This window comes from Sesamum indicum, linkage group LG3 (assembly GCF_026168435.1).
Source record: "Sesamum indicum cultivar Baizhima isolate 11 linkage group LG3, ASM2616843v1, whole genome shotgun sequence".
Lineage (NCBI taxonomy): Eukaryota > Viridiplantae > Streptophyta > Magnoliopsida > Lamiales > Pedaliaceae > Sesamum > Sesamum indicum.
The window spans coordinates 2,550,334-2,569,234 of record NC_142659.1 but is presented as its reverse complement, the minus strand read 5'-3'; the positions used below and the strand labels follow the sequence as shown (position 1 = coordinate 2,569,234).

Genomic DNA, 18,901 nt, shown 5'->3' with positions numbered 1-18,901 from the left:
ATAATCAGTAAAATATACCCAAAAATAAAATAAAATTCATATTGAATAATTTAATAATGTAAAAAAGTATCCATTATCTAGAATAATGCAATTGAAATACATAAAAATATTTTATAGTTGAGATTAATATATGTTCAGATCTGCAACAAATTTATATATTTATAAATAGTAGTATTACAATGATATCACTATCATCTTACATTGTCAAATAATATGGGTTAATCGAACCGTCAAAATTCAAATCAAACCATTAGATATGATCAAACTTACAAAAAAATATATTTGGTAAAGTTTTAAATTTATTGGGTATATCATACTCGGAGCATAAGAGTATCATTCAAGATGGTGTATTGTTGAATTAAGCTATGTGATTTTAAATCATACTATCTGATATAATCTAATGAACATAGTCTTATATGTATTTAAATTTGGTATGAATTGGGTGACCGAATTTTAAGATATCGTAATTGTTGATTAAACTTTTTGATCTCATTATATATAATAAAATAACAATAAAAACAATTAAAATTATTCAACCATCATTATTATTATCATTATTATCTTTCGATTAATTCATAGGAATCGCTAAATTTCGATATTAATTTATAAGTAATAAGATAGATTGGATAATACATACTGATGGGTATGGCCCGAGAAGAATTGTCAAGCCCAAGTCAGGCCCACAAACCTAAGAGAGAGGCAGCCCGCCCAAAGGTGTTGCGCTTAGCCCAAGAAGGAGGCCTACTTCCTCAAAACCGCCCAAGAGGAAGGCTCACTAGGCTCAGCCCAAATAGGAGCCCCCCACCTTTGAATCTGTCCAAGGATGAAACCTGCAAGCTCGGCCCAAGAAGAGGGCCCAACACGAAGGCCTGCTGTCCTTTTCTAAGCCCAGCCCGAGGAAAGAAGATGCCCTTAAGAAGTCACACTCGTCACCCTAAGAGGACTCCTTGCGAAGCAAGAGTCTTCATAAAGGAGGAGTCCCCCCTCACCTAGAGACTTGCTGCTCAATGAACGGATAAAGAAGCAATCTTATCCCGCCTCCCTTGCCAGACACACCTCCTAGAACTCATGTCGTAGAGCGACTCCTCCTCTATCAATACATAGGGCACCTCTCAGCGGATACCCCTTTCCACATTCGAGAACCACCCTTACTGCTATGCTACTATTCTAATTCGTGCTCTTGCTTACGAAATTCTTATTTTTCTCACAATTTCTCGTTATAATTTATCTTTATATTTATTTATTTTTAAATTCGGTACTAACTTAAGTATCTGAATGCGAACTTGTTGTTTTGCAGGTCCTCTTTCTCAAGAACTTTCACTCAATTAGCCCCAAATCCGATATCGAGATCCAAAGACCTTGGACCCGTGCTAAAATCGCACGCATCAATTGGCGCCGTATCTAGGAAACTGAGTTAGAGGCGTGAGACACCGTGGAAACCCCCAACAATCCCTCTAAAAACAGAAGACCGTAAAGGTACCCAGCAATAATCAGCCTCTGCAGGTTGTTGTAGGGGCCTCCCTAGCACCCGTAGGAGGGTCTACCCGATCCTTCCCAGCTCCAATGCTGTCTCCTAGAGTGACGGAGCCGTTGGCTGATCCTCCAAGACGAATCACCTCATTTGACACTACATCAAGCGAACTTTTCCCAGCCTTGCTAGGCGCAATCGAACAAGTAGTTGCAGCAGCCATTCTAGAGCAAATGGCGGGACTGGTTCCTACTCGCTTAGCCCCTGTGGTGGAAGTAGGCATTCCTCAAGGAGCAATAGGAGGCCCACCAGAAGGAGGCGTTGTTGTGACTAGGGCCCTGCCTACCGCGGCACAAGGGCTCCTTCCAACAACTCCCCAGGAGGTTCCCCAACAGTGGCTGGCTCGACTAGAGCGCCTTGAAAAAGGTCTCCAGGACGTGCAACACCAAATAGCAGGAGACCCTGGAGAAGAACAGCAGGGTGTCCCCTTCACAGACACTGTGATAGCGAACGAGCTCCCTGCAAATTGCCGCACCCCTGCTATTGCTAAGTATGATGGGTCGACTGACCCCCAAGAACACCTTTGGCATTTTGAGAATGCAGCTTTATTGCACAAGTAACAGATGAAATCAAGTGTCGAGTTTTCGTCTCTACCCTCGCCAAGGTTGCGCAACAATGGTTTAAAGCTCAGCCTCTTTGCCGTACGGCAGAGGAACAATAAGCCGCTAAGAGAGTACCTACAAAGGTTCAACACCACGGCCTTGGAGGTACCTTCCACCACACAAGAGGTGAAGGTTAGTGCCTTCTCGCAAGGACTCTTGGACGGGGACTTCTTCAACTCCCTGGCCAGAAACCCTGCTTCGAAGTTCGATGCCCTCTTGGCTCGCAGAACCAAGTATATTAACATGGAAGACGCCCGCGCTGCCAAAAAGGAAATTCGGGGAGAAAAGAGGAAAGAGGCTAGGGAGGAGACCCCCTTCAAGAAGCAGCGCATCGCATTTAGGGACAAGAAGGCACCCTTCCACAGGATCCACGCCGTTTACACTCCTCTCGCGGTGCCTATTACCCAAGCCCGTATGGCGAACGAAGGAAAATGCTTGCTCACCCGCCCTCGGTCGTGGAGAGAGCAACCTCAACGTCCCAAGCCCGGCAAGTTCTTTCTCTTCCATAATGATTGTGGTCATACTACTGAAGAATGTCGGCACCTGAAAAATGAGATATAGAGGCTCATCTAAAATGGGTATCTCCTGGAATATGTCTGCTGGAAAAAAGCCCGGGGAACAGGACCCTACCTCAAGTAAGAAGCAAATAAAGGGAAGGAAGTGAAGATCTCCCCTCCGGAATCTTCACCCAAAGAAGAGTGTGGAAAAACCTTTGAGGGAAAACCTAAAGCCAACGACCCTCCTAGAGAGGGGGTCATATAGATGATTGTAGGAGGGTCACATGGAGATGACTCCCACCACACTAGAAAAGCACAAATTCGAGAGGCACATAACACGACCATAAAGAATGTTTGGGATATCGATACCATGGAGGATGCCAAATACATATATAATAGAAAATGAGTTATTATGTTGAACATAGAAATAGAAAAAATGACAAATAAAAAACAAAAGAGAACTATATTTTTTAAAATTAAAATACAAAAAAAAGAATAAACGTTAAATCGATCAATTATATAAAAATTAAATAGAGAATATTTGTACGAAAAGATTAAATGTGCGTTAACTAGAAAAATTTAAATAAACATAATCATGATAAGTTTTGGTTATAGGTTATACATTTTACTAACAAAAAATGGCATACATTAAATTATAAAAGTAATCAAAAGAGAGTAAGAACAAATTAAGTAATAATTATATTAAAGATTATCTTAGCCACTTAATAATATGGCAACCAAACACAACGAAAAAATTATTTTATTGGAACGACTCTTTTTTTTTAAAATTTTGTAATGCCTTTTTTTTAGAACGGCTTTTGTAACGGCTAAGTCTATCGTGGCTAAATGAGGCGTTATAAAGTAATTTGTAACGGCTATTGTAGCCGTTATAAAACTAGTAACATGAAAAAAATTAAGTTCGAACGGTTTTTATAACTACTAGGTTGGATTTGATAAAAAAGTTATTGTAACGGCTTTTGTAACACATTTAAGTCTGGTTTTGCCAGATATTTGGAACAATTTTTGTAATGCTCTTTGTAACTGTTTTTGTATTATATTTGTATCCATTTTTGGCACCGCATTTGTATCTGTTTTTTCACTCATTTTGTAACAATTTTTTAAACGGCCTGGTATTTAATTTGTAATTGTTTTTGGCACATTATTTGTAACGGCCTAACGATTTTATATTTTATTGGTTTACAAAAGTCGTTACAATGCAGTTACAAAATTTATTAATTTTTTAATATATTTTAATATTTATTTGATTTAAATTTTTTTAATATATTTTATTTAATAAATTTTAAATTCTTTTTTTGTAAAAGTAAGTTAATAAATTTATATAAAACACACATACTATAAAACAAATAATTTAATTAAAATACTATTACAAAATTATATTTTTCCAAAATACCAAAATAAATATCCTAATCTAAATTACTATCCCCAGCAGCCGCGTGTTCGTCGTCGTTGGCATCGGGTGCCAAGGATCAGCCAGAGGCTCAAGCGCCAGATAATCGAGTCAGTTGGGATCGATGCTTTTGATGTATCGCTCGAGTGCCAACAATCAATCATCTATGTCAGGGAGCTGCGCCTGTGGTGGTGAGGGAGCAATTGACTGGGCAGTTGGGATGGTCCAACAATCGAGTAGTGGGCTTTAGAGTCGAGACTGAATACTCGGCCCCTCTTCCGGCCACCCGTTGCTGACATCCAGGCCTATTACTAGTCTGGAGCCACGGAGCCTTGAGAGGACAATGGAGGCTCTTCATTGCTATTTTGCTCTCTCTGGCGTTCATTCATCATTCTCAAGAACATTTCCTACGAACATATTAAATAATTAGATTAAAAAATAATATAAAATTAAAAGAACAAATTATGTCAATTTTTTTTAATTACTTACCGCGACCTCCTCCATCCTCGAGCCGCTCCATTGGCCATCCTCCTTCTTTTTGTACACCTTCTCGAACACCTCCATCTAAGTGATGGGTCGTGCGAGTTGTTTCTTCTGTTAAAAAATCAATATAAAAATGATTAAAAATAGAAAAAGTTAAATAAACTTACTAATATGATTTGAAATGCTTACCATCTTCCACTTGTACACCCTAACAGATGACGACCCCCCGTGGTAGACGGTCGCAGCTACTTCCGTGTTGATGGCTCGGTTGACCTTATTCTTGGCCGACTGTACCTGAAATTCTGGGCTCGACCAAAATTTGAGGAGCTGGCGACAGATTTCCTCGGCCAGCCACAATGATCGGGCCAACTGGTTCCGTGCCTTAGCAAACCGCTTTCGCAGGAACTTCTCGGCCTGCGACTTGACAAGCTTGAACATTGACTCATTGTCGTAGTCCCATCAGTACGATATTTGAAAAATACACAAAAAAATTTATATAAAAATTTAATTTTAAAAATATAAACGTTACTTAAGATTAAATAATATTATTATTACCTTCAATTTTTGAAACCAGAATAGCTGGTGCTCTTGTGGGTTCTGTTATATGTTAGCCCATGGATGCAGGTAATGCCCTTTGACCCAAATTGATGGCCATGTGAAAATCGTGGTCTGACCTGAAAATAATAATTAAATATTAAAATTAATTCAAAAATAAAAAAATATTAAATCAATTAACAACAAATGTTATATGTACCTTACATCCCGGAGGTTGATGAAACGCCTCTAGGCCATTGGGAAAGTAGTAGCGCTGGTGGTGGTGGTGGGGGGTGCATCCTACGACCTTGTCAGGGCTTGTGTATTGCGGGGGACTCTGCAGGTATCGGTGGGGCTGTGGGACGGTCGGAAGTGCATCCGCTAGTTCATCCCAAGGAGGGCGATGGTCGAGGCCCCGACCACGACCTCGATACGGGGGTGGCAGAGCACCAATCGTCATTATCTACAATTTAAAAATTCATTAACATTCAAAATACATAATTGTATTTTATTATTGAATAAATTATTTTTTTTTGTAATTTTCCTAATAATTGCATTAAGGTTCAAATTTTGCCTACAAATTGCATTCGGGTCCATATTTTTCCTAAAATTGCATTGGCATCCTTAATTTTCTAATAATTTCATAAAATTGATATTTTTCAAAATTAAATTAAGGTCCTTTAATTTCCTAAAAAAAACTTCATTTAGGTGCATAATTTCAATAAAATTTTCATTGTAGTCCTTAATTTTTTAATAATTTTATTAAAATTCCTATTTTTTTTTAAATTACATTATGGTCCTCTAATTTACAAAAAAAAAATACATACATATGTATTAAAATTACATATAAAGTTGAGAAAATTACATAAAATTTTAGAAAAATGCATAAATTTACAAAAAATAAAAAATATCATAAATTATGAAAAATTTATGAGTCTTTTTAAAATTAAAGAAAATAAAAAATTCAGAAATTATGAAAATTTTCTGAAATTCTTTTAAAATTACAGAAAATCCCAAAAAAAAGATTAGAAATTTCCAAGCATTATCATAATAATTTTCAAGCAAATTTTTTTAAAATTTTCAGAAATTTGAAAATTTTTTAATAATGCAGATGTTTTTTAAAATTACTAAATTGTAAATTTGTTTAAATCTTTTGTAAAATTTCACAAGTGTTGTATATATATAATTTGCAAGTGTTGTATATATATAATTTTAGAACGATCATGGTCGTTTCAAAAGCTGTGCCAAAGAGAGTTACAAAATTTGAAAAGTCGTTACAAAATATGTAGTTTAATATAACCGTTTAAAAATCTGTTACAAAGGCCATTACAAAATACAGATACGATGCCATTTTGATAAATTATGTTACAAAAGTCGTTATAATTAATTAATTAATTTTATTAAAAAAAAAGATGCCGTTTTCAACGATTTAATGTTATGAAAATGTATCATTGTACTAGAACAATATAATTAAAATATAGTAAAAAAAAATAAAAAAAAATTATTTGACATTCATACATGTACGCAGTTTATAATAAATTTGTATGTTCATAAATGTTAGTATTACATTAACGTAACTGTCATCTTATAGTGTTGAACTGCATAGATTAATCGGGTTGTCAAAATTAAGATCCAACCGTCAGATATGATCACACTTATGAAAGAATCCATTTAGCCAAATTGTAGCCTTATTAGGTATACGGATTTCGACATATCGTTTCTGGAACGGAATAGTAATCATTCAAACCGGTGTATTTTTAAATCAGGCCATGTGATTTAAAATCACACCGTCTGATATGATTTAATGGACATATTCTTGTATACATTTAAATTTAGTATGAATCGGGTGTTCGGATGTAAAGATACTTTCAATCTGAATTTTCAAAATGGCTCATCTTTTATAACTGCTTTTATAACGGCCAGTGTAATTTACCTTTGTAACGACCAATCTAATTTAGAATTTCCACCATTTTTTTAATTTTGATTTCAAAATTATTAATTTGTAACAGCTTTTGTAACAGCTATATATAATTTGGCCGTTACAAATACCATTTTTTCCTCCATAGGGAACGGCCATTGTAACAGTTTCTTATTAGTTTGGTTGTTCCAAATATTAAATTAGTTTTTACCGGCTCTTGTAGCGGCTTTTAGAACTCTTCATGTTCTGTTATTTTGTAGCGGCTTTTGTAACGACCTCTAATAAAAAATTCGTTCCACTTGTTACGATTTTTGTAGTACCATCTTTTTATATACCTGTTTTTTCCCACTATCATTGTAATGGCTCCTTATTTTACCTAAAAGTCATTATAAAAATCGTAGCAAATTAGTAACGGCCAATAAATTGTAACTGTCTTTTTGCACACCACATATTTGTAACGACTTTAGTAACAGTTATGGCTGTTACAAAATAAATATATTTTTATCACCCCCTCAATGATGTCAACATATCCAATCCGTTACAAAACCGTTACAATGGCCGGTTCAATTGGAACGACCATACAACCATTATAAAAAAGCCGTCATTAAATCCCGCCTTTTTTTATAATAAAAAATTAGCTACACATTCACTCAAAAATGGCATACATGAGAGCAAGAACAAATTAAGTAATAACAATATTAAAAGTTATCTTAGCCATTTAATATTATGACAACTAAAAGTTAGTTACACATTCACTCAAAAATTACTTAGACCCACTGAAAATGCGAAATTACACCTAACTAGATAATCTTAAAATTAATGATAATGGCATTCTTTGAAATATGACTCCACGTCTTTATAGCACCACTAAACCAATTCTCTTTTTGTATTAAGTAACTTAAGTTGGTTTTCTTTTATAATTTTTTTTTAAAATGTAATTCATTAATTTATATATTATATTCTTATTTATAATATATTTTAAAATACAATATTATTATTATATGTATGTAGCAATGACACGTCATGATAGCTAGTAAATAAAAAGAAAAGAAGAGCTTTCGACCATAAATGTTTGTTTAGTTGGAAAAACTGAAATCCTACAATCATGAGGCCATGCGTTCGAATTGCACCAATGTATACTTCTTAGTTGTTGGTTGGTTATACAGATATTAGAAATCCTACAATCATGAGTCGCTGGTGAGCTGATGCTATTTTATTTTATATATATTTTTATTTTTAAATTTTTTTATATATTTAATTTTATATGCAATACTTTATTAATATTATACTCAAAATTGACCATATATTATAGTTATTAATCCATATTATTCATTTTATTTTTAATAATAATAAATTATGGTACTTTTATTTATACATTTAATTTTTATACAAAAATAAGTTTAATCAACAACTTAATAAATTATAATATTTTTTATAAAATAATTATTTAGTACGACACATATAAATTTGATGTTATATTTTAATATATATTTGTATTGTCTTATACTTTTTTAAATTAACGAGTAATTCACTGTGATTTTTTTATATTTATTTCTGAGTTTTATATTTATACCAAGATACATAATATAAATTATGCAATTTATTTTATTACTTATAAATTTATATCGAAATTTAATGATTTCTATGAATTAATCTAAAGATAATGATGATGATGATAATAATAATGATGGTTGAACAATTTTTACAGTTATTTTATTATATATATGTATATAATGAAATCAAAAAACTTAATCAACAATTATGATATCCTGAAATTCGGGCACCCGATTCATACTAAATTTAAATATATATAAAATTATGTTCATTAGAACATATCGGACGGTATAATTTAAGATCACATAGCCTGATTCAATGATACACCGTCTTAAATGATTAGTTTTATGTTCCGAGTACGATATCTCGACATCCATATACCCAATAAGTCTAAAACTTTACCAAATATATTTTTCTATAAGTTTGATCATATCTAATGATTTGATTAGAATTTTGATGGTCCGATTAATCTATATTGTTCAAGAATTTAAGATGATAGTTGCATCAATGTAACTAGCATTTATAAATATATAAATTTATTGCAGATTGTAAATATATATTAATCTCAACCATATAATATTTCATGTATTTCAATTGCATTATTCTAGATTATGGATATTTTCCTACGATATTAAATTGTGCAGTATGAATTTTGTTTTACTAATAATATTACTACTAAACTAATTAATGGTCTATATTTATAACAATAAATTAAAATATTATATTATATATTAATATTTTGATACTTAATATAATAATATTTAATATTAAAAATTTTACTTTTATTTTTTTTCTCTTTCTTTCACAACACCACTGCTAGGGGTTTGCAGAAAATCGAAAAATCAGCCGAACTGAACCGAACCTAAAATTCGCTTCGAACCGAAAACCAAACTGAAATTTTCGGTTCGGTTTTCGGTTTTTTTAAAAAAAAATTTGGTTTTCGGCGAATTTGCAAATAATAAAAAAATATATTTTTACACATATAAAAATTATATAATTATATATATTAATATTATATTAGTAATATATATTAATATGGAATAAGAATTGACTTGACTCACACTTGACACCTTACGATTCTTACTTACAGAACTAAGAAAGAAGAAAACAAGAGAAGATTGAAGAGAGGAAACTGAAACAAATTAACAAAAATACAGAATAGAGAAACAGGAAAGAAAGAAAGAAAAGAGAGAATCCTTTCCTTGGCACCGGCGACGATACTTACAGAAGAAAGAAGAAAACAAGAGAAGAGAGAAACTCTGAACTGAAAGAGAATAGAGAAAGGAAAGAAAGAAAGGAAACTGAAACCGACGATTGACGGATCGAGATAAAAAAATTGCAAAAACAATCTCACACGAGTCACGACAATAAGTAGGTTTTCTGGTTTGATTAATTGGTTTCTTAAACTCTTACATAAAAATGAAAAAAAAATAAGTTACAATATTACTTTGAAGGTGTTTGATGAAATGCCTAAGTTAATTTGCATTTTGTGCTTCTAATTGCATTAATTAATTTAAAAAAAAATATTTTTCAGTTTTTAAACCAAAAAATCGAACTTCAATTCGGTTTTAATCGAACCGAACCGATGACATTCAATTCAGTTTTCGGTTTTTCAAACCGTCGAACCGAATTCGGTTAGGTTCGGTTAAGTGGAGGGACACCCCTAACCACCGCCCACTTCTCTTTCTTTTTCTTTTTCTTTTTCTTTCTCATTCTCTTTTCACTCACCAGACTCTTCTTCACCATTTTTTTCTCCCCAAATCTAAATCCTAAAACCCTAGCCCCAAACCAACTATTGCAAGCTCCCCATCTCCAGCGACGGCACGAGGAAGACGATTGCTGTTGTCGGCACTCGAGACTCGCGCGGCCAAGCAAGAGTAGGTTCTGCTATTTCTTCTCGTTTTCTTTCTCGTATTCTTGTTTTTTGTATACAAAATTTGTTTTTTTTGGAATGTTTCGGAGTGTTGAAGGATGTTAATAGGAATATTTGATGGTTATTACGGTTATGGCTGACTGAGTTTGTGGAAATGGGTTTTCATATTTGTGCATTGATTTGTAGTCTGCAATGTTCCGTTTGTATGAATAGGCTTTTCATATTTGTGAAACCGTCGATTTAGGTTCAATTTGTTAAGCTTGGATTTTGGGTTCAATTCTCAGCCTTCTTCTTCGTTTTTTTTTTTTTTTTTTATAAAATGAGCTGCTCGGAATGGATTTCAATACAGTGAAGGAGCTCGGATGTCATTGTCTATAAGACCATGAGCCTCGTTTTATTTTAATAATCATTATTGGTTAAATTATGGATATTTAATGTTGATTATTGATATATCATAATATTGCAACTGTTAATGATTGAAATTTGTAATGTATTAGTATTTGGTACCGACTCGATGATTGGATAATTGGAGTTTGGTTAATCTTTTAAAAAAATTAGATTAAAAATGTCAAATTAACTTAGGGTATTAACTTTAAAAATGGATAAAAAGATTTAATAAAAGAAAGAAATAATTATAAGAAAAAAGAAAAGAAAAAAAGGCATATTTCATTATTTAAGACAAAGCATATGCTCCCAAAACCTATCCCTCTCAATCCAAACGCCCACTCTACCATTGCTTGTTCAAATACTAGGTTTGCTCTTTTTTCTTCTTCATTTTGTCTATCTGTATCTTCAATTGATAGCAACAGTGTTCTGGCGTCAATCGAGACATATTTTATAGGAAATTCCGAGGAATTATATGTGATTTTTTTTCAAGAAAACCGTCTAAAGTGACTGGCGCTGCTGCATTTCATGTGGGCGCGCTTTTTGTGTATCTTTGAGCTTGTTCAGACATGGGATTACGTTTTTGTTTCAAGTGAATTGATTTTGGAGTCGATTTTGTATGTGGGCTGTGCTTAATTTAACTTTACTGTTAATAAAAGGAAAGAATTGTTCTTTGTTGACGCATTATAGTTTTCTTTTGTTGTTATGGTGGATGTTTTCTTTTTGAAGTTGGTGGCTTTAGTTAATCAATGTGGGTATCCGTGCTTTGAATTGTTTCAATGGAGATGCTGTATTAATGGCATTAGTTGTATGTGTGGCCTTTCTTGTATAACTGTGTTTATGTTTCTTGGTTTGTACATTTTCTTCCTCTCTTTTTGACTGAGTTAGTGTCTTTTAGTGGTTGTTTCAATGCATTGTCCATTTCAAACTATTATTTGATTTTTTTTTATTTTGATACATTTACTATCTTATTTGATATGCAAGTTATGAAGGTAGTTTTTATACATATTTGGAACTTCAATTATATTTCTAGGTTTACTGGATTTGCAGCGTAGTTGTTTCAACTCTTATTCGAAGGAAGTATAAGATACAATGTTTTTTTTCAATAAAGGATTTAAAGAATGAGCTTAGGGTAACCTAAAATAAATCTTTTGACCAATAAATAGTTAACTGAAACCCTTCTTTTACGACTTCTCCACCGTCCACTGCTTATCCCTGTAATGTTCTTCCTTGTTTCACAAAGGATCTCACTGATTCTCCACCGGCGCGGGCCACCGTCATCGTCTTTCTCATTTCTACGCCGTATCTACCGGAATAACAATCGGATGGGCTCTGATTCCTTGGGATCTAATATACTGATGAGCGGAACTTAAAAGATTTTTGCAGTGCAACTTAAGACTAATATCGAGTCCAGAGCATCAGTGTTTTTATGTGATCTAGGATCCAGCTCTCTATTATAGACGTAAAAGTGATTCCTTAATGAATCTCGATACAAAATTTTTGTTTTTTTCGATTGATTTGGTTTTTTATAAAAATTTATTTTGGGGGTTAAATTTGGTTAAAAGATGCTTTTACGTCTTGCGTGGTTTTCTTATGAATTTGTGGTTTTGATGCAGATTTTAACAATTTTGGTGTGAGGAGTCTTGTGTGTTGGTCTATCTAAAGGCGTAAAGGCGGTGAGTGGTCATTTGACTCATTCTTGATGTGGATTAGACGAAGTATCTCGTAACGGAGTGGGTGGTTCAATCTGATGTCAGTTGAAATTACAAATTGAATTTATTGTCAGATGTTAAAGTCTTTATCAGTTTGTCGGTTTTGGTCTGTCATACCAAGACGTAGTTAGTTAGTTGTGTGTTGGTCTACTCTATTTAAAGGCATAAAGACTGGTGAGTGGTCTTTTGACTCATTCGTGATGTGGATTAGACGAAGTAATCTCGTAACTGATTGGGTGGTTCAATATGATGTCAGTTGAAATTACAAATTGAATTTATTGTCAGATATTAAAGTCTTAACCAGTTTGTCGGTTTTTGTCTGTCATACCAAGACGTAGTTAGTTAGTTGTTGGTTTTGTTTGATCGTTGTTTAGCTTTGTTGTAGTATGATTTTGTTTGATCAGTTTCTTACTAAAGGATATTCGTTGTTTGATTTGCATTTGTGGTTGATCAGCCGTCATTATGGGAAAGAAGAAATCAGATGAGGGTTCTACGAAGGCTAAGCAGGGTGGTAAGGAGAAACTCTCAGTTTCTGCATTGCTTGCCAGCATGGATGCAAAACCTGATAAACCAAAGAAAGCTGCTTCTAGTAAGCCCAAGACAAAAGTTGCTCAGAAAGTCTCGTCTTATACTGATGGGATAGATCTTCCTTCATCTGATGAAGAGGAAGATGTATTGGGTTCTGAGGAAGAGCAAAAGCAGAATGATATTCAGAAAAAGCAAGGACGGCAGAATAGAAGTGCTGCGACACTTGACATAATTGTGAGTGACAAAGAGTTGAAGAAACGAGAAAAGAAGGATTTTTTTGCTACGCAGGCTGCAGAGTTAGCCAAGCAGGAGGCCCTCAAGGATGATCGAGATGCATTTACTGTTGTAATTGGTAGCCGGGCTTCTGTTCTTGATGGTGGAGATGATGCTGATGCCAATGTCAAAGATATAACAATAGACAATTTCTCAGTTTCTGCTCGTGGGAAGGAACTGTTGAAGAATGCATCAGTAAAGATTTCTCACGGGAAGAGATATGGACTGGTAGGTCCCAATGGAATGGGTAAGTCTACCCTATTAAAGCTTCTTGCTTGGAGAAAGATACCTGTACCTAAAAACATTGATGTGCTTTTGGTTGAACAAGAGGTCGTTGGTGATGATAGATCGGCCCTTGAAGCAGTTGTTTCTGCCAATGAAGAACTCATTAAACTTCGTCAAGAAGTTGCAGCGTTGCAGGATTCATCAGTCGTGTCCACTGGTGAGAATGAGGATGATGATGAAGGGGATGACGTGGGAGAGAAGCTCTCTGAATTGTATGAAAAATTGCAGCTGATGGGATCAGATGCTGCTGAGGCTCAGGCTTCAAAGATTCTTGCTGGATTGGGTTTCACTAAAGATATGCAGGGCCGTCCAACAAAGTCCTTCAGTGGTGGTTGGAGAATGAGAATCTCATTAGCCAGAGCACTCTTTGTTCAGCCAACTCTGCTGCTGTTGGATGAACCTACCAATCATCTTGACCTCAGGGCTGTTCTGTGGTTGGAAGAATACTTATGCAGGTGGAAGAAAACTCTTGTTGTAGTTTCACATGATCGAGATTTTCTTAATACAGTTTGCAATGAAATTATTCATCTCCATGATATGAAGCTCCACTTTTATCGAGGAAATTTTGATGATTTTGAAAGTGGATATGAGCAGCGTCGCAAGGAGATGAACAAGAAGTTTGAGATCTATGACAAACAGGTAAAAGCTGCTAAGAGATCCGGGAGCCGGGCTCAGCAGGAAAAGGTCAAGGACCGAGCCAAATTTGCTGCTGCCAAGGAAGCTGCAAAGAACAGGGGTAAAGGGAAGGTCGATGAAGATGATCCCTTACCAGAGGCCCCTCAGAAATGGAGAGATTATACTGTGGAGTTCCATTTCCCTGAACCCACTGAGTTAACGCCACCACTTTTGCAGCTGATTGAAGTTAGCTTTAGCTATCCTGGTCGAAATGATTTCAGGCTCTCTAATGTGGATGTTGGCATTGATATGGGGACCCGTGTTGCAATTGTCGGGCCCAATGGAGCTGGGAAATCGACCTTGCTCAATCTTCTTGCCGGAGATATAGTTCCAACTGAGGGTGAAGTAAGGAAAAGTCAAAAATTGAGGATTGGTAGATACTCACAGCACTTTGTGGATCTACTGACAATGGATGAAACACCAGTTCAATATTTGCTTCGTTTACATCCAGATCAAGAAGGGCTGAGCAAGCAGGAAGCTGTTCGTGCAAAGCTTGGTAAGTATGGACTTCCCAGCCACAACCACCTGACTCCAATCGCAAAATTATCTGGAGGGCAGAAAGCACGTGTAGTTTTCACTTCCATATCCATGTCCAAGCCACACATTCTGCTATTAGATGAACCAACCAATCATTTGGATATGCAAAGTATTGATGCATTGGCAGATGCCCTTGATGAGTTCACTGGTGGAGTCGTCCTAGTTAGTCATGACTCGAGACTTATATCACGTGTTTGTGAAGATGAAGAAAAAAGCGAAATATGGGTGGTAGAGAATGGAACAGTGGAGGCTTTCCCAGGATCATTCGAGGATTACAAGGAGGAACTTATCAAGGAAATTAGAGCAGAGGTTGATGACTGATTAGGTTCATATCCTACATAGATTGATTTTCGAAACTACTTAATAAGATTTGCCATTGGTTTTCTTTCAAGTTGGTGAACTGACTAGATAAGTAAATTTGGAGTGTAATCATTTTACGGGTGTTGGTAATGCGTAATCACTTTTACTTGTAATTGTACCATTTACCTATATTTTTTGGTGGTTAATCACATCAAGTTTTGGTGCTAATCTACTTCGTTTGATATATCCATTGTATCTTTAGCTTTTGTTTGGGATTCTTGATCTAAAATTCTTCATATGCCAAACATAATACTCTGCTGTAGATGTGTAAATGTTTTCAGTTCCTACGGTCGTCTTAACTTTCTAGATCTTGAGCTTATATGAGTTGATGCAGCTGGTTAGCAGGTACCTCTTTAATGCTGTCCCCTTCTCCGAATTTCGTTCTTGCACTCTTTTTAGTTTTTATGGTTATTTTTGGGTTTCTGAGGAGAAGAAAGAATTGATGCAGATTCTTGCAAAGCACTCAATGCTACTTTGAATTATTAACATTGGAATTGGTGCAACAACTGAGAAAGGCGATTTCCTTCTCTTTTTGTTCCGACAAACTAAGAGGCCGTTTGTTTGTATTTTTATTTTTAGTTTTAGTTTCTAACAATTTTATTCGTATAAAAATGTTTTATTGGTTTATGTGCGAGAATTGAGAATATATTTGGATTAATTATTTTTAAATATATAGGTGTGAGAATTAAGAATATAGATATATGTACTTTTGATGTGACAGAAATTAGTTATGAGGGTTGACCAAAATGATTGAATATGAGAAATTATAAAATAATCAAAATGAGTCTTGTCATTTTTTTTTACTTTTTTAGTACAATTTTTTTTGTTTGTTTGGTTTATTTAAGGTACAACAATTTTGTTCACATGATGGGCTAAATGTAGACACGTGCATTGAAGTTAATATGAAGCTAATATTGAAGTGTGGTAGTTTCACGTAACGCTGACAAATAAGTCAAATAATTTGATACTTGATTAAAATTGATAGATAAAAATTCATTAGAACTTGTTTCATTAAATTTTAAAACTTAAATTTAAATAAAATTTTGTGTACGATAATACACAGAATAACAAAATTTTGGGCTCACTTGCATTAGTTGATTCATAATGAAAAAAGATATTTAAAAATATTTAAATTATTTGAATTCGATTTATGTATAATACAATTAAAATTCATTTAACCTGAATTGAATAAAAAATTAAATTAAATTCAAATAAATATTCGATAATAATGTACACAAATTTGCAAATAAAAATTTATTTGGGTCAACTTCAATAATTTTATGATCCAAATTTCATATCTCTTACGACCTATCGGCATTATAATACGACTTTCACTCTATTTTGCCCTTTGATTTCTTGGGTATAGTTTTCTATTAAAAGTCGTTTTTTACTAGGCACGAAGTCTTTTATTATTATTATAATTACTTTTTTATTTATTTCGTCCTCTCTCAGTTGGTGAATTTAAATTAATTACATAACAGAGAATTGTTGTATTTATAACGGACAGTGAGATTTATTTAATTTTATTTCCTATTCGAAATTTGAATTTAAATTCTAATAAGGGTGCATTTGTGGAAAAGCGGACATGAATAAGTTAAGTTAAAAAAAAAAAAAGAAAATCACTAATAAAAATACTATTCAAATAAAATAAAAATTTTGATATATTTGATATATCTTATTCTATTTTCCACAGACCAAGTCTCAAATAAAAAACTCAACATCAAATTATATTATTTATAATAATCACCATTCTAAACTAATGAAAATAATTTTGTTGTTTACCATATTCAGATTTTAGTTGCATTCATTCGTTTTGTAATTTTGTAATTGTAAGTTATTTTTTTTGTTTACTTTTAATTCTGCTATTTTGAATGTAAGTTCAAAAATCATACTAAAAAGTTTTTTCTATCTATAATTATAATTCAGTAATTTTATTTTTAAATTTAGAGAGTATGTCCTATTTCTTGTAATAACTATGATTCGTAAATTAATTTGATCAGTTCTCAATTTTCCCCATCATTTAATTATTTGCATCTAAACAATTCGATAAATCATAGTAAGAAGTTTTGTCTATCTATTATTATAATTCAGTAATTTTATTTGATAACAATTCAGGAGAAAGAAAAGCAAGAATATGAAAACGAACATGAACAGAAAATTCTTGTAAGAATTAAGATAGGGAATTCATTAAAATCACTACATAGAATAATTTTTTTCTTTGTATAATTTTTATTATACACAAAAAAAATATAGAAAACTGTAGTTAAATCTAAATTTGAAATTCGTGTGTGTTCAAAATACACCTATTATTTTATATTGACGATAAAAATATAAAATTATACGATAATAGTAGTTGTAATTTATTGTGAAGAATGATGATATATATTTATTTGATGTGAAAATGGTGGTTGGGAGTTATTAGGGATTGTAATTGTTGTACTCCATCAAATCAAATCACGATTGAATGTTGTTTGTGGAAGCAATTGAGTCATTTTCAAGAGTGTTGCAACCACTTGATTATACTTTGTCATGATGTATTAGTGTATTTTACCCTCAAGTCCCTACCAATTTGTGTATTTTTCATGCAACCATACAAGTTTCACCCTCTATAAATACCATCTCCACTCAACTATCCCCTCATTTGCCCCATCTTCCTGTTTTTTGTTCACTCAACCCTTTGCAAAGTTATTTACTTTCACCACTAAAAGTACTATGCCTAAGCGACTAGGTATTTTTTGAACTTCCGGCCACTCCATGCATGTCGTTCATTCCGCAATATACGACGTCAACAAGGCGTTCGGGATGCGATTAATGTATGCATGGGGTTATGACAGGGTGGACAAACTTCGCGAGTCGTTTTATACATTCCAATGGTTGGGAAATCACCCCAGCGTGAATTGAATCAATTTTCCCCATCCTTTAATTATTTGCATCTAAGCAGTTCGATAAATCATAGTAAGAAGTTTTGTCTATCTATTATTATAATTAAGTAATTTTACTTGATAATAATTCAGGAGAAAGAAAAGCAAGAATATGAAAACGAACATGAACAGAAAATTCTTGTAAGAATTACGATAGGGAACCCCATTAAAATCACTATATATAATTTTTTTTTCTTTGTATATTTTTTATTGTACACAAAAAATATAGAAAACTATTGTTAAATTTGAATTTGGAATTTCGTGTGTGTTCAAAGAAAAACATATTATTTTATATTGATGATAAAAAAATATATACAATAATAGTAGTGGTAATTTATTATGAAGAATGATGATATATATTTTTTTGATGTGAATATGGTGGTTGGGAGTTATTAGGGATTGTAATGGTTGTGTTTCATCAAATCAAATCACGATTGAATGTTGCTTGTGGAAGCAATTGAGCCATTTTCAAGAAAGTTGCAGCCACTTGATTATACTTTGTCATGATATATTAGTGTGTTTTTAACCTCAAGTCCCTATCAATTTATGTATTTTTCATGCAACCATGCAAGTTTCATTCTCTATAAATACCATCTCCACGCAACAATCCCCTCACTTGCCCCCATATTCCTGTTTTTTGTTCACTCAACCCTTTGCAAAGTTCTTCATTTTCACCACTAGAAGTACCATGTCTCCGATAGGATATGAATTTCAATCAGTCGTTTTCTATAGTCAGAAGTGGAGAAGGGAGATGGAGGACTTGTTCGTCCAATCTCTCATTTACCTAAAGCGACTAGGTATTTTTCGGGCTTTCGATCGTTCCATGCAT

At 33.5% G+C, this 18,901-nt stretch overlaps 1 protein-coding gene across 4 annotated transcripts; it reads left to right on the top strand.

Moving 5' to 3' along the window:
• Positions 1–10,222: 10,222 nt before the first annotated feature.
• LOC105157103 (ABC transporter F family member 4-like) lies at positions 10,223–15,319 on the top strand. 4 transcript variants are annotated; one of them, XM_088878971.1, is made up of 3 exons: positions 10,224–10,401; positions 12,398–12,457; positions 12,948–15,319. In XM_088878971.1, exon 3 carries the CDS (start codon positions 12,956–12,958, stop codon positions 15,110–15,112), a length of 2,157 nt encoding a protein of 718 aa, XP_088735097.1. In that variant the 5' UTR covers positions 10,224–10,401; positions 12,398–12,457; positions 12,948–12,955; the 3' UTR covers positions 15,113–15,319. The 4 variants fall into 4 exon arrangements, with proteins under 4 accessions (XP_088735099.1, XP_088735097.1, XP_088735098.1 ...); XM_088878972.1 differs by having other exon boundaries at positions 10,224–10,405; XM_088878973.1 differs by lacking the exon at positions 12,398–12,457 and having other exon boundaries at positions 10,223–10,405.
• The last annotated feature ends 3,582 nt before the right edge of the window (positions 15,320–18,901 follow it).

Coding starts and splice junctions, on each gene's coding strand:
- LOC105157103 (XM_088878973.1), top strand. CDS start 12,956: ATGGGAAAGAAGAAATCAGATGAGGGTTCTACGAAGGCTAAGCAGGGT.